The sequence below is a fragment of the Gambusia affinis genome, linkage group LG16 (genome assembly GCF_019740435.1).
Source record: "Gambusia affinis linkage group LG16, SWU_Gaff_1.0, whole genome shotgun sequence".
NCBI classification, from domain to species: Eukaryota; Metazoa; Chordata; class Actinopteri; order Cyprinodontiformes; family Poeciliidae; genus Gambusia; species Gambusia affinis.
The window spans coordinates 10,316,873-10,330,264 of NC_057883.1; the positions used below are offsets into that span (position 1 = coordinate 10,316,873).

Sequence of the window (13,392 nt, forward strand, 5' to 3'; positions counted from 1 at the left end):
TAAACATAAACACAAGTACAAACCAAAACACAAACGCCTGTACATCATGACAAAAAGATAATGTTATTTCAAAGCTTTATACTCACTTTTAGCAGAAGCACTAAAATATCTGATTCTGTATGAAGACTTCCCAAATCGATATATCCTACATTAGCTCATGAAATGTGTCTACATCAAGCGTTGGAATGAATGTTTGTGGATGTATTTTGCTGTCAGAATGCCCATTGGCAGCATTTGAAGAACAAGGCAAAGGTGGATTTAATGTCTTTGAAGTTCTGAAACTCTCTTTTATTAATGTGCAATTAATTCATGTTTTCGTGGCTTTTCAAACAACCCTAAAAGGCCGAGCGTTTTGATGCTGCTGCTTTGATTATACGGTATGGTGGTGCGACAAGGAGGGCGAGGCGTTTCCCAAAATAGCGGTTATGGGAACAAGCGTTTTCTTTGCAGTGGATTATCCGGTGCCAACCCAACCCCCATCCAGCTCTGCTTACATCCTCGTGTTCCCACTCTCTGCCAGCGGCTGGTGTTTAAATGTTGCCTCTGCAGGAGATGGTGAATATTTGATAGGGAGTCAGCAGGATTGGGGGCTATATCTTGGTATAACAGGATCTCAGCGATGCGGTCTGTGACTCCAGATCCATCCCCGTTGTTTTTAGCTTGACGTTCTCCCGCTTGGTTGAGAAGGCAGGATTGACCCCACAGAGGCATGTGACCCCTGCAAACATCCTGCTGCTAAAGAGCATAAAGCAGCTTAATCTTTAACAGCATTTATAGCTTCAGGTGTTTGCGTTAGTTTTAATCCAGTTTGCCCCAATATGCACTCTCTGCTTTAGAAATCGCAGCCATAAAACTTAGAAGTACAAACAAAATGAAAACCCGCCATACAAAGACGTTCAGGTTGCTGAAAAAATGTGTACAAGAAATGACGAATGGACGTCATTTCTTGTTGAATTATGGGAAAACTATATAAACGTCAAATCAGATCTGATCAAATCGGAACAGAGGGAATGCTAATTTCTCTTCTTCAGAGCAGGGGTCTTTAGCCCATCCACCATGGTTGTTAGTAACTTTTTCCAAAATCTATTTCAAATTTAAAAATTGAATGAACATCTGCGTAGTTTAAATCTTACAATCTCAAACGTAACACGGCTAGATATTACCTTCTGAGTCACGTCTATTCACATGCCAGTGTTACCTGAGGACATTTAAATGGTCTCTAACCGACCTCAATGCCAACAACTTGCATGTTTTTTTGCATCTTGAGACTCTAATATTTACAGAAATTAAGGAAAGAATTGGGATAGTGAGGGTGAATAGAAATCTTTATTATGATTGTAATACAGTATCACAATTATCCCGATATCGTGCAGTTCTGTTTGATAGACTCTAGAAATGTACGTTTGGACTCTGATTGAGATTTCTTCTGCTTCCAGTCAGAAGAAATCGAAGTCTACCGAGGGCGTCAATAGTGTAGCTGTGTGCAAAGAGCCTTTGAGGTGTCACTCTGGTTTGACGTTACTTTATCAATAAACTGAAGCAAAATTTAACGCCTCATACAATCGTTTTCTTGTTCAGTCCTTTTACATCTCTTGGTTGCAAATTATGTGCTTTGTTTTTTGTTTTATATCGTCACTTTTTCCATTGTTTTGCCTTGTAGTTTTTCTTTTTCACCAAGAAGGAAAAACATTAAATCCATTGTGGTATTTTAATTTGATAATAAAACAAAAGATGCATGTATATGTATCAAAAGCTGGTAGGATTTTTTCCCCCCAAGGGTCGGGTATGTTTTGGAGCTATTTAGAAAGTTAATTTAGTGGAAACAAGGCTTTTTATATGGTAAAGGGATGCTGATGCTTGTTTTAAAGTGAAGCTGGAGTTCGTCACCAAACTCTTTTCTAGGTAAATTCAGGAACACTTAACTCTCATTTCATCTCATTTTCCTTTAAAATGAAGTTTCTCTGTCATCACCCGAAGCTCATTAACATAAAGAAGAGTGGGAAAGAAATTTTACAAGCGACTCTACAACGAAAGGACCCAAAGCAAACATATTTTCCATTTTCCCTTTCTCTTTAACAAGGACATATCTTGCAGAGCTATCAAGATGGATTTGATCAGATTAGTTTAATGAATATGTGATAAAACTGGGTCAGCGAAAAAACAAACAAACTGTAAAATCAGATGAAGTCAGTATTATAGCTTTAGAGATAATGGGGAAAAAAATTATTAAAATTAAAATATTTTTCTTGTGGTTCAGAATCATTTTAAACTCAGTTGGAAGTGTTTCTTCCCAACCTTTTTGTTAAAAACCATACATGATACTTTTTCTATTAAACAGCCTGCTGATAAGGTTGCTATGGTTACTGTTGGGAACAACATATTCACCCCATCACTGCTTATTCTGTGCGTCTGCATTTTATAGAAGCATTTTATGAGGAACGTAATCCTCCCTCACGGACATGTACGTAGAAACGCAGGTTGCGGCTGCGATGAGTTACGTTTTGAGTGACCCGGATTTCAACAGAGAGCTGACATGAAGACAAAAAAGGCTGCAGGGATGCATTAGCTCATGTTCATGGAGACAACTTCCACACGGCAGACAAACTACGCCCTAAAATACACAGAGTGACAAATGTATGCACGACTTTTATTCTACATATATAAAAATTAACACAGTCTTGTCTACTGACCCATTTTCTTCTCTAGTGACTCACAGCTTTTGACCCTGAGGGGGTTTAGGAGTTACACAGTTGTTGTGCTTCAAATGATGAGATGAAGAAATGCTTCTAAATTTCTGCTTCACAGTCTGAGGCTCAAATAAATACAAAACTCTGCAAAGTGAGTCTCCTGTGAGGCAGAGAGGTTTTAATCACCTGTAACTGTTGACACGTATTGCAAAACAACTTTCCTTGCCTTCGCTTTGGGGTCCTCTGGACTTGATAAAGACCTGGTAAAGTATCGACCATCTACCGTTTAGCATTTCTTCTGAAAACAGAATTAAAAAAGTTTTAGTTTTTACATGGATTTATTCAGCCTCTGCTTACATCTATAACGGCACAAAAAGGTTTGAATCAACCCAAATTGAGTTCTCCGCTCCTAACCAGAGAGGTGGAGGTCCGAGGGATCAGGACCAAGGTCAGTGATGAGACCTGCCTCTGCGTACAGTGTGATACTGAATCCCTCCTCTGCCAAGCAGAATATAGGTCACTGTGCCCACAGCACTCCTCTCCCAGCCTTTCCATTTTTATCTCTCAGGCCCGCGCTCTCTCTCACTCTTGCTGCGGCTAATATGTGAAGTCAAATGAAGAGGCTTGTCTCCCTCGGCTCTGCTCCTGAATCATGCAAAGCAGCATTAAACATCAGAGAGCTTTATGGCGAACGTGCGCACACAGAAAGTGTGTGAGTGTTTCCACAAATCAGGTTAAGAGCGAAGTCATTTTGCAGAAAAAAAGTAACGGGAGATAAAAGGATAAAATGTGTTGCGTGTCCAGGAAAGGGACTATTCAACAGATATTCAACACAAACAACTGTGTTGGAAAGAAAAATGCAAAATCATTAAAAAAATATATTTAATACCTGGTTGAAAGAGTGTGAATGGTTTGTTAAAAATGCACATTAAATTAATTTCTAGCAGTCATTTTTGGTAGAAATTCGACAACATCCCACATCTTGACTCGGACATATTTGCTTCCCAGCATCGTAAAAAGTTCTCCAGATGTTTTATATTTTCCCCCTAAGCCCTGCTTTAGTGATCCTACGGCCTTTCTGCCAGGTTTAGATCAGACTGGGTCAGAGTCTAGAAAACTGAAGGTTACCAAACCTTTAACTTTCCTTTCTTTGACTCATTCAGAGGCTTTTAATCCGAAGTATACCTTACTTCATCCGTCTTGACAAAAAAACAGTTTCTTATTGTTTCTGTCAAAGAACAAACATGATTGGTGTCAACATAAGTGTGTTAATTTAGCAAAAATATTTCCAAAGTAAAAGAGAAATAGATGAAAACTAGCTGAAGTATGTCCTGCTTCTGTTGACAACTTTTTGGTCCCTTTTTAATATGTGAAAATAGGGTTTCTTTTTGTTTTTTGCAAATAAAATGAAGATAAAAATAAAATAAAATGTATATTTATGTTTTATCCACAATATTTTCTGTGGCTCGGCTTTGTAGATTATTAATAATGCATTAGCCTTTAAAAAAATTTTTTTTTTTATTAGAGTTTACTTTAGTTTTCATGCTTACAGTGGGATTTATAATGAAGGTCAGAGTTGCTTTTTGTTTCTCTCCACTGCTGATTATCCGGTTTCCCCCGGACCAATCTGAAGTGTTTTCTCTCTTCATCTTCATAATAAATTATTAAATGTGAGGTGCTCATTTTTAGACTCTCTGAATTGTAGAGCTTAATGTGTGTACCCGTTTGTCACAGACATGAGTTTGAGAGTTCTTGTTACTTTTCTGGGTGTTAAAATGAAACACAAATCTATTACCAGAATATGTGTGGAGTCCCACCTGAGGGCAAAAAAGGGAGACATCTTAAGAAATCCCTTTTTATGTCCTACTGCAGCTGCTTTTTAATTTCTGAGTCTTTGACATACTTTTCCACTTTCACAGAATCACTGGCCTGTGGGTTGTCCTGAGTTATGCAAATTTCTCAAGTGGGATTTTCAAGTCCTGGGTATTTGAAAACAAATTTGGCTTTGCTGCAGGAAGCAGCACATTTATGCAAAATTGGTGCAAAATGTCTTGCAATTCAGCTTCCACTGATAACAAATTGACCACTGACAGTTTTATTGTTACCTTTACCAACTCCTTTGAAATAAATTCAACTAAAACCTTTTTTATATGATTTACAGTAAGTTGATCTGTTGGAAGATCTATTTAGTACTTCATCACTTTCTGTGTCCCTGGGAATAATTTTTTTTTTCATAACAAACACTCGAAGTGCGCTTAGCATAAATATGTTGAAGAGCACCACACTTAAGCACAGCAGAAGATCTATCATGCTGTGGGTTTTAAGAACCTGGTTATAGTGGATGGCATCATGATTTCTTAGAAATAGTGGCAAATTCAGGTGGCCTCTCTTGAAAGACTGGATCCAGTGGTATCAATAAATGCAGCAAGCATTGTATTCAAGTACTTGGGGGTGTTGTTTCCGCTTTACCCCATATATCGCCAAGGCAACCCCCAGCATGGGCTTTTATCACAAATATGACCACACTGATCTGAGGCCTGCATCGGCACATGCCTTAAATGTGGCTGTGCAAATGGCCGACAGATTTATGAAAAATGTATGACAAGAAAAAGCTGCTTGTTCAACACAGCGAAGAGATTTTCCCACATGAGTTGCTGCTTGTCACCAACGGGAAGCCTGTCGGTTGAGGTGGCATTGCTCCTATGTGGCCACGGATAAATTCACTGTGACAGAGCTGAGGGAGTGCAGGACCTCGTGTGACCCAGATGTCCTCACTATCTGCTGCATGAGAAACCTGGTGCCACTTTTACCCACAGAGCCCAAACAAGTCAGAATAATTTTAATTACTTGTATATGTAGAATGTAAAGTTTCCTGTATGAAGCATTCGTATCTGGAATCTTCTCTGTAGAATATAAAACACACAAATCCCACTTCGGTACAATTGGACGGTCAGTTCTTTTTCATAGCAACGTTTTGATATCGCCTAATGTGTGAATTATCTAGTTATAAGTCATGTTAGTGTCATAATCATCTGCATCTGCTCACGTATCAGATGCAAAGGGTCAAACACACGACCTGCAAACAATTTGGAATTAATAAAAGATGAAAACGAATTGTTGAATGCTTTACTTTATATTGCCAGTTTGAGTAATTTGCACGTGTCACGAGTAGACACTTTGAAGGACCCAGGAAGACGGGAGGCTTACTGAAATCTACGAAGTCCAGTGTCCAAGGGGAAGGAGGAAGACTTCCACAAACTGAGGGGGAAATGAAACAATCCTAAGAAAAATAAATCCATATACTGTACACAAAGAACAAAACACATGGCAGCATCTTAACAAGAGAACTTAATTGAGCAAGGCAAGATTTTTAGAACGCAAATAAACCTCAGCAAAATTAACAAAAGTGCAAAAGAAAACTAAAACAAATACACTGCAGGATTGTGACAGTATTAAAATAATACTAGGCATAAATAAACTGTAAGATTTTTAATGAATTTTGCCAAAAAGACTTGGTAAAATGTTATGAGCAAGTTGGGTTTTACATGTGGTTGCAGTCTGCCTTGTTGGTGATTTAGTGTGTGTGAAGACGTGTTCTCTCTCTCTTTCCTATGAAGTACTTTGTAGTGCACGATTCTCTAATTCAAATGGTTGAGAGTGATTGTTCAATAACAGCCTGAGGTCCCAGACTGAGCCATTAGGCTTTCAGACAGTCTATGATACACAAACATTACTTTTAAAGAGTAATAGATCAGGAAGTCTGGGAGTAAAGAAGCAGTAGAAGATTAAAGAAAGCTCCTGAAAATGTTTTTTGTTCAGAAATTGAAAAAAACTTAATTAAAAAAACACATCAGTCATAGTGTGGGAGAAGAAGAGAAGATGGATTAAGGAAGAGTAACAAACAAAAGAAAATAGGGTTAAGGGACTCAGAAGTGATTTTGGAGACACAAACAGAAACAAAGAAAGAAATTAAGAACGTGAGAGAATTATTTAACAAAGTAAGAGCTCATAATGAGCAAGGCAGCGTGGGAATCTTTGCAGAACAACTGATGTTAGAGACACATTAAGACAACACGGTCCAGCTGTAACGTTGCTGCATGTTACAGCTACCAACGAAGGCATGTTGGTAGCTGTCCGTGAACCGTGAACGTCACGCAGGTCAAACACTAATTAATACATTAACACAAAGCTCACACATAGATATACAGACTGTTTTCTGGTCATCTTAGTGTCTAATTGTGAAGTTTTTATGAAGTAACTTTAGGTAAATCTACAAAAGCTGATGCAGGTCAAATACAGATGCTTTTATTTACTTTGTTTTCAGAGAAGCTCCAAGAAGCGGAAATAGTATGTATTAAATATATGCTTTCATGTACTTTGATAGACAAAAGCATGTCGATGTGTCAGTTCAAATGTGCAATATTTTTAGTTTCACTCTGGTTCATTGACTTTTTTCTTTTTTATCTGTCTTTCTGCTCTTGCTAATTTTGGTTATGTTCTGTTGAATCTGGGATTGTCTTTTGTTTTCACTGCTGCCAATTTAGGTTTAGATTTAGAAAAAGCTGAGGTCAGAGGGGTAAGTTTAAATGTCTGTAAATGGAAAAACTTGAAGAGAAATTATGTTTTTGAGCATCTTCTTCAATAGCACTTTCCTTACTTGCAGTAGGAAGATGTTACATCACAGCAAGTTATCCACCCAGAAATGGTGGATAACTCATCTCCCGTTTTAGATGATTTGAACAACTTAAAACAAATTAAATTGAAAATGTGTGCAATGTGTCGCAGTTTTCTCCCTGCTTTCCAACAGTACTGCTGCTACTAATACATTTTATTCATTTTATGTGACATCAAATGTTTTAAGCATTGTGATTGCAGTTTCGCTGTCAGCTTCTAATGGTAGCCTACAGTACTTGTTCTTTTCCAATGAAAGTTGAGGAATATTTAGGGAATATATAGGTCAATTAATCACAGCTGAATGAAGAAGCCCAGTGACATTATAGGCTAGACCATCATCTGCATTTGCCCACAAACTACACATGAAATATCTATGATAGCTTGACATTTACAAAGGGGAAAAAAAAGAGTATGCAATCTGCAGAAACATGCAGACTAAAAACATCATAATTACACTCAATTAGCAAATGATGATGACATGTTGATTTTTTGGGAGTGGTCCGCCATACAACAGCTCTTCACAGGCAAAAAAAGAACTGTAAGTGGGGTGAAATAGATTAATTTAGGAACAGTCTGAGTGCCCATGGCGAGCCCTGCTGTTACTCTCCACAGACTACCAACACATCTGTTTCTGCAGTGCACACAGAGTCACACACACTCACAGGGTGAAGGCTTGCTGTGTGTCACGTCAGCAGCCCTGTATTGTAAATGGCCTGGTTTCTATTTTCAGACGAGCTGATTTCAGTGAAATAGGTGAGCGACCTTCAAGCTGAAACAGAACAGCAGTTATCTCCAATACCTCTGTGTGTGTGTGTGTGTGTGTGTGTGTGTGTGTGTGCGTGTGCGTGGGTGTGTGTGTGTGTGTGTTGGCCGGACACGGTGATCTGTAGTAACATCGTTTGCATGCCTGACCTGAATTCACACCGAGCTGCTTTCACCTGTCAGATCCCACCACATCAGATCTGTTACACTTCCTCTCGTCTTCTCTCTTCCCTCCCCACTTCTCCACTTTCCCCTACACTGTCCTGTTGCCATAGTGATGGATGGCATGGAGGAGACTGGGGTCTGAGCCAAAACTGCTCTGTATTGTCATGAAATGGGTCTAAAAAAAGCCTCTCTTGCAACGCCGGCATCTGTTGACTAATTATCCAGCAGTAGCACCAATAAAAAAAAAAGGGATCAGATTCGTAGACTATTTTGTTTATGGATTTTGCTTTAGGAAACCTTACCATGATGATGCAAGACAGTTTGCGTGCCTCCTTGTGTGCAGGTGTTTTACCTACAGCAGGCCGAGGTCACCAGGGAGCGGGTGTATGCGATGCACCAGTCCAGTATTGACGGGGTGGAGGACATGTCAGCGCTGGCTGAGTTGCATGAGGCTGCAATCATGCACAACCTTTACCAGCGCTACCAAAAGGATAACATTTACGTAAGTCGGGTCGTCCTGGTTGTTGACATGCGTGCAAGTCGGTGTCTACTCTCCTTAAGCAACTTCATTGCACAAACACAAACGTTTTATTAGAAAATATTGGGTGAAAATATGAGAAAAACCAGAGAAGATTTTCTGTATCTGGAAACAGTCTAACCAGCATTTAAATCTATTAGGAGAAGAGTTACTCAGTACAACCACAAACTGTGAGGTTATTTATTAGAATTTCAGGTGACAAAAAGCAGGGCTGAAAATGACACATGCTTTATTTTTTTGTTATTAAAACATCAGTATTAAAAGCAGCGACATTCACCCATTTAGTGAGTAGAGTCCCGATCTGTGTAACATTTTCTCAGTGTGAATTCAGCTCTTCTGTTTAGACCTCAACAACTTATATCTACATTCTTGGAAGACTTAGGTTTAATTAAATATGTTTCTTCTAGGCGAAAACAATATTAACATTTTGTAACCAAAGTCCAAACTTAAATCAGTTTGGAAAGATAACCGGGAGGCTTTCCAACCTAAAAGAATTATGGATGGGTACAGAAAGCTGTATTAATCCAAATTTTCAATTTATTATTGAGCAGTGTGTCAAGACTTTTCAAGGTGGCTTTAAAAAAAAAAAATCTGAAACTCTTTTTCTTCTTCTCTGGTTTCAGACTAATATTGGAAGCATCCTGGCTGCTGTCAACCCATATAAACAGATCCCAGGCCTTTACGACCTGGACAGAGTGGACTCGTACTCCAAGCACCATCTGGGGGAACTCCCCCCGCACATTTTTGCCGTGGCCAATGAATGTTACCGCTGCATCTGGAAACGCCACGACAGTCAGTGTGTCCTCATAAGGTGAGTTCATGACTCAGATTAATAGCTGGGTTGCATCGGATGTATACGCTTTGAACCTTTTCACATTTAGTCTACAGCTACGTTTTTCTGATTCTATCTAACGGATCAAGACAGAGAAAAATGATACATGGTTTTTAAAGTTTTGGACAGATAAAAATCTCTGAAGTAAGAGATTTTCAACCTCATTTTAAAATGATACAAAGCCGAGTCAAATCAATTGCCTTTTGTAGATACAAAGTGGGGTCAACAGATGCTGAAACAGCTCAGCGTGGAAGGCTGCTGAAAACCAGACATGGAGATTCTAGAAATACTTAATCTGTGGGGCTCAAAAACAGATGTGTGCCACACTTTTCAGATCTGTTAGTAAGCAATTTTGAAAACCGAGGAAACTTTTTCTTCCACTTTCCAACGACATGCCACTTTGTACTGAAAGAAGGCAAGAAGCCTAATTAAAGGAAGTAAGCTCGTTCTGTCGCTGCTGAAGAAACAAAACTGAAACATTAAAGTTTATGAATTGTTTCATCTTTCATTAAAAAAAAACATCCTTCACCACTGAATCAAGATGGTTGGCAGCTAAATGGTCTGATCAGAGTGCTTTCAATTACCCTCAACGTTATGGAAAGAGACTGGAACCTAATGAAATATCTCTGAAGCAATCAAGCCCCTCTATCAATTAGATGACCAGACCAGTCGGAGACAATGGGATGTCACAGAAGGTCACTGGCTGTATAATTGGATTTGGGTTGTGTGTGTGTGCGTGTGTGTGCGTGCGTGCGTGGGCGTGTGCGTTTGTGTGTATGTGTGTGTGTTCTCCAGTGGTGAATCAGGAGCGGGGAAGACGGAGAGCACCAAACTGCTGCTGCAGTTTCTGTCGGTGATGAGCCAGAACTCAATCGCTGCTCCTCAGTCGGAGAGAACTACACATGTGGAGCAGGCCATCGTTCAGAGCAGGTGTGCAGGACGAAACAAATGTTTTTACGTTTTAATCAGCTGAGTGTGTCATTTACCTTCAACTCTTCAGATTTGTACAACACATTACTCTGTTATTATTAATTAAACAAAGCTGAGCTCCTTTTGTTCAAAGTTAAATTCCTGGATCAGAGTCACTTCATCTGTACAAGCTGGAGTTTGAGACAATTACCTCTAACAAGAGCTTCCAACAATAGAGTAGCTGGAAAAGAAAAATATTCAGGACTCTACATATTTATATTTAAGATGCAGCTGCAAGATTTAGGAAAAGTTGCACAAAAACAAATTTCTGCAAACCTCAATAAGTTGGAGTAACATTATAAGGAAAAGGCAACTACGCATTTCTTATAATAATCTGAGAGGTCAATAAAAGCAGGCAGAAAATGTATTCAATGCAGCAATGATTAGGTTATTGGTGGAAAAAGTAGTCCTCCATGCCTTTTATTAAATATTTTTCTACTTTGTCTTGTCTGAGTTTTGTGTTAAAAATGTTTATCCTTACAGAAAACACTGGGGATGACAGAGGTTCTATTGTCGTTCTTCCAGAAAGCTGAAACGTTTTCTACACGCTGAGTAAAACAACATAAAAACTGCAGATTCTTGTTTCCTTTTCAGTCCAATCATGGAGGCTTTTGGGAACGCAAAGACCGTTTACAACAACAACTCCAGTCGCTTTGGGAAGTTCATCCAGCTTCACTTCTCAGAGTGCGGCAACATCCAAGGAGGCTGCGTCATCGACTGTATCCTTACTGTATGTGGTGGAACGACAGTCTTTTAAATGTTTATTTATTGTTTATTTGTTTATTCTTATAGCACATATCAGCAACAAGCCAGCATATTAATCACAAAAAAAGTTATTCCCGTCATAGTTGCTTTCTTGACTCCACCGTTTAGATTTACTGGAAAAGGTAAATATACATTACACCTTTCACGCCATTCTTTATTTTAAATGGAATGATTAATCAGTTTTTAAATATAATCGTTACTGAAATCTTTTTTTCTCTCTGTAGAACCGTGTGGTACGACAAAATCCAGGAGAGAGAAACTACCACATCTTCTATGCTCTGCTGGCAGGAGCCAGTAAAGAGGATAAAAGTAATTCCTCTAAACATTGGCAATGATCCTTTTTTAATATATTTTTGATTGCTAATGAACAAAGTATGATAAAGAAAGCCAACCTTATTGGAATATACAAGTAATGTCAACCTACAGTGCCATTCTCGAACTTAAAATTTTTTTATAGGCACAAACCTTTAGGACGGCAAACATAAATAAACCAACAGCGACAAGGGTCAAGGTCAAAGAATCTGTTTGAACGGTCCAGTCAAAGTTCAGACCTTTTTCTCTACTTTGTCTTTCAAATAAAATCCCAACAAAATACAGAAACAATTCTAGTTGTAAAATGACAATTGCAACCCAGTATGCATATTATTTGTTTGTGAATCAGGTGTAGATTTTTGGCGTTTTTGTATTTTGGGATGTGGTGTCAGTTTAATCATTGTGGATTTATTATTAAAAAAAGAGGTCAGCACACTGAAAAGAAATTAAGCGTATGACATAATAATTCCTTGTGGTAAAAAAGTTTTATACTTCATGTGAAATCCAAATCTTTGTATTCCTGTATGCTAAAAGCTAAAAACTGACTTAATAATCAGCTTTTAGTTGTAACCAATGGGTCTAAACTGAGATGAAAAGCATATTTTACTTAATATGTTATTCTGAAAATAAAGTATGTGCACATGAAAGTCTCATATGTCTCTCCAGGTCTGTATTTCCTGGAGGATCCTGCTGAATCTTTCCACTACCTCAGCCAGTCAGGATGTCTGAAGGACAAGAGCCTGAATGACAAAGAACTGTACAACAGTGTTATGGTCGGTTTATGGTCAATTAGCACAGAGAAGTAACCAATAGCAACCTTGCAAAAGTCTCAAACTTTCTCTCATTATTTTCTCTCTAAATATCAATATGCTGATCCTATTCTCTGCAATAATCTACCTTTCCAGATTAGATCTGCCCATAACCTGGATTATTTTAAATCGCTTCTTAAAACTCATTTTTATTCTTTGGCAGTCAATTGAGGCCTGATACCATAGCTCTTCTTTGTTTTTTTGGCTTTTTTTACTTATTAGTACTCTTACTATTCTAACTATATATATATAATTATATAAATATTTTTTCTCTTGTATTATTTCTCTTTTTCTTTTCATCAACTTACTTTATTATCGTTTTTGTACAGCACTTCGATGCAGTTTTACACCTGTTTTTAAACTGCTATATGAATACATTTGACACTGACAATATGTAATTGTTTGTATCTAAAATAAACATTGCTTTTATCTGTTTCTTGTCTGTGTGCAGGAGGCACTGAAGGTTTTAGGCTTTACAGAGGAAGAATGCAGAGACATGTTCAAGCTGCTGTCGGGAGTCTTGCAGCTCGGCAACATGGAGTTTATGCTCGCAGGAGGGGCTCAGATCACCACCAAGCAAGGTCAGGCTGTCGCTCAGTTGAAACGATTCAGAAAGTCTAGGGTCAAGTTTGAGTGGCTTCATAAACGTGTTCTCTTTCGTTTCCAGTGGTCAGTAACGCCAGTGAACTGTTGGGTCTGGACGCCTTCCAGCTCTCTGAAGTCCTGACTCAGCGATCCATAATCCTCAGAGGAGAGGAAATCTGTTCCCCTCTCACGATTGAACAGGTCAGGGACATAAATACATCGTCCTTCCCCACTTTTGATTGATCTTCCTCAGACATTCCCACAGTGGTCCTTACTCTCCTTCTACATCACTGC

The 13,392-nt window shown here is 38.6% G+C and overlaps 1 protein-coding gene across 2 annotated transcripts in view; it reads left to right on the forward strand.

Moving 5' to 3' along the window:
• myo10l1 (myosin X, like 1) overlaps positions 1–13,392 on the forward strand; it is a 50,042-nt gene that overhangs the window by 16,430 nt on the left and 20,220 nt on the right. For both annotated transcript variants that reach the window (XM_044143113.1, XM_044143114.1), the window contains exons 3-11: positions 8,632–8,790; positions 9,450–9,637; positions 10,454–10,588; positions 11,222–11,346; positions 11,501–11,514; positions 11,617–11,701; positions 12,371–12,477; positions 12,965–13,094; positions 13,181–13,299. In XM_044143113.1, coding sequence (XP_043999048.1) covers positions 8,632–8,790; positions 9,450–9,637; positions 10,454–10,588; positions 11,222–11,346; positions 11,501–11,514; positions 11,617–11,701; positions 12,371–12,477; positions 12,965–13,094; positions 13,181–13,299 — 1,062 coding nt within the window. The remainder of the gene's footprint in view (positions 1–8,631; positions 8,791–9,449; positions 9,638–10,453; positions 10,589–11,221; positions 11,347–11,500; positions 11,515–11,616; positions 11,702–12,370; positions 12,478–12,964; positions 13,095–13,180; positions 13,300–13,392) is intronic.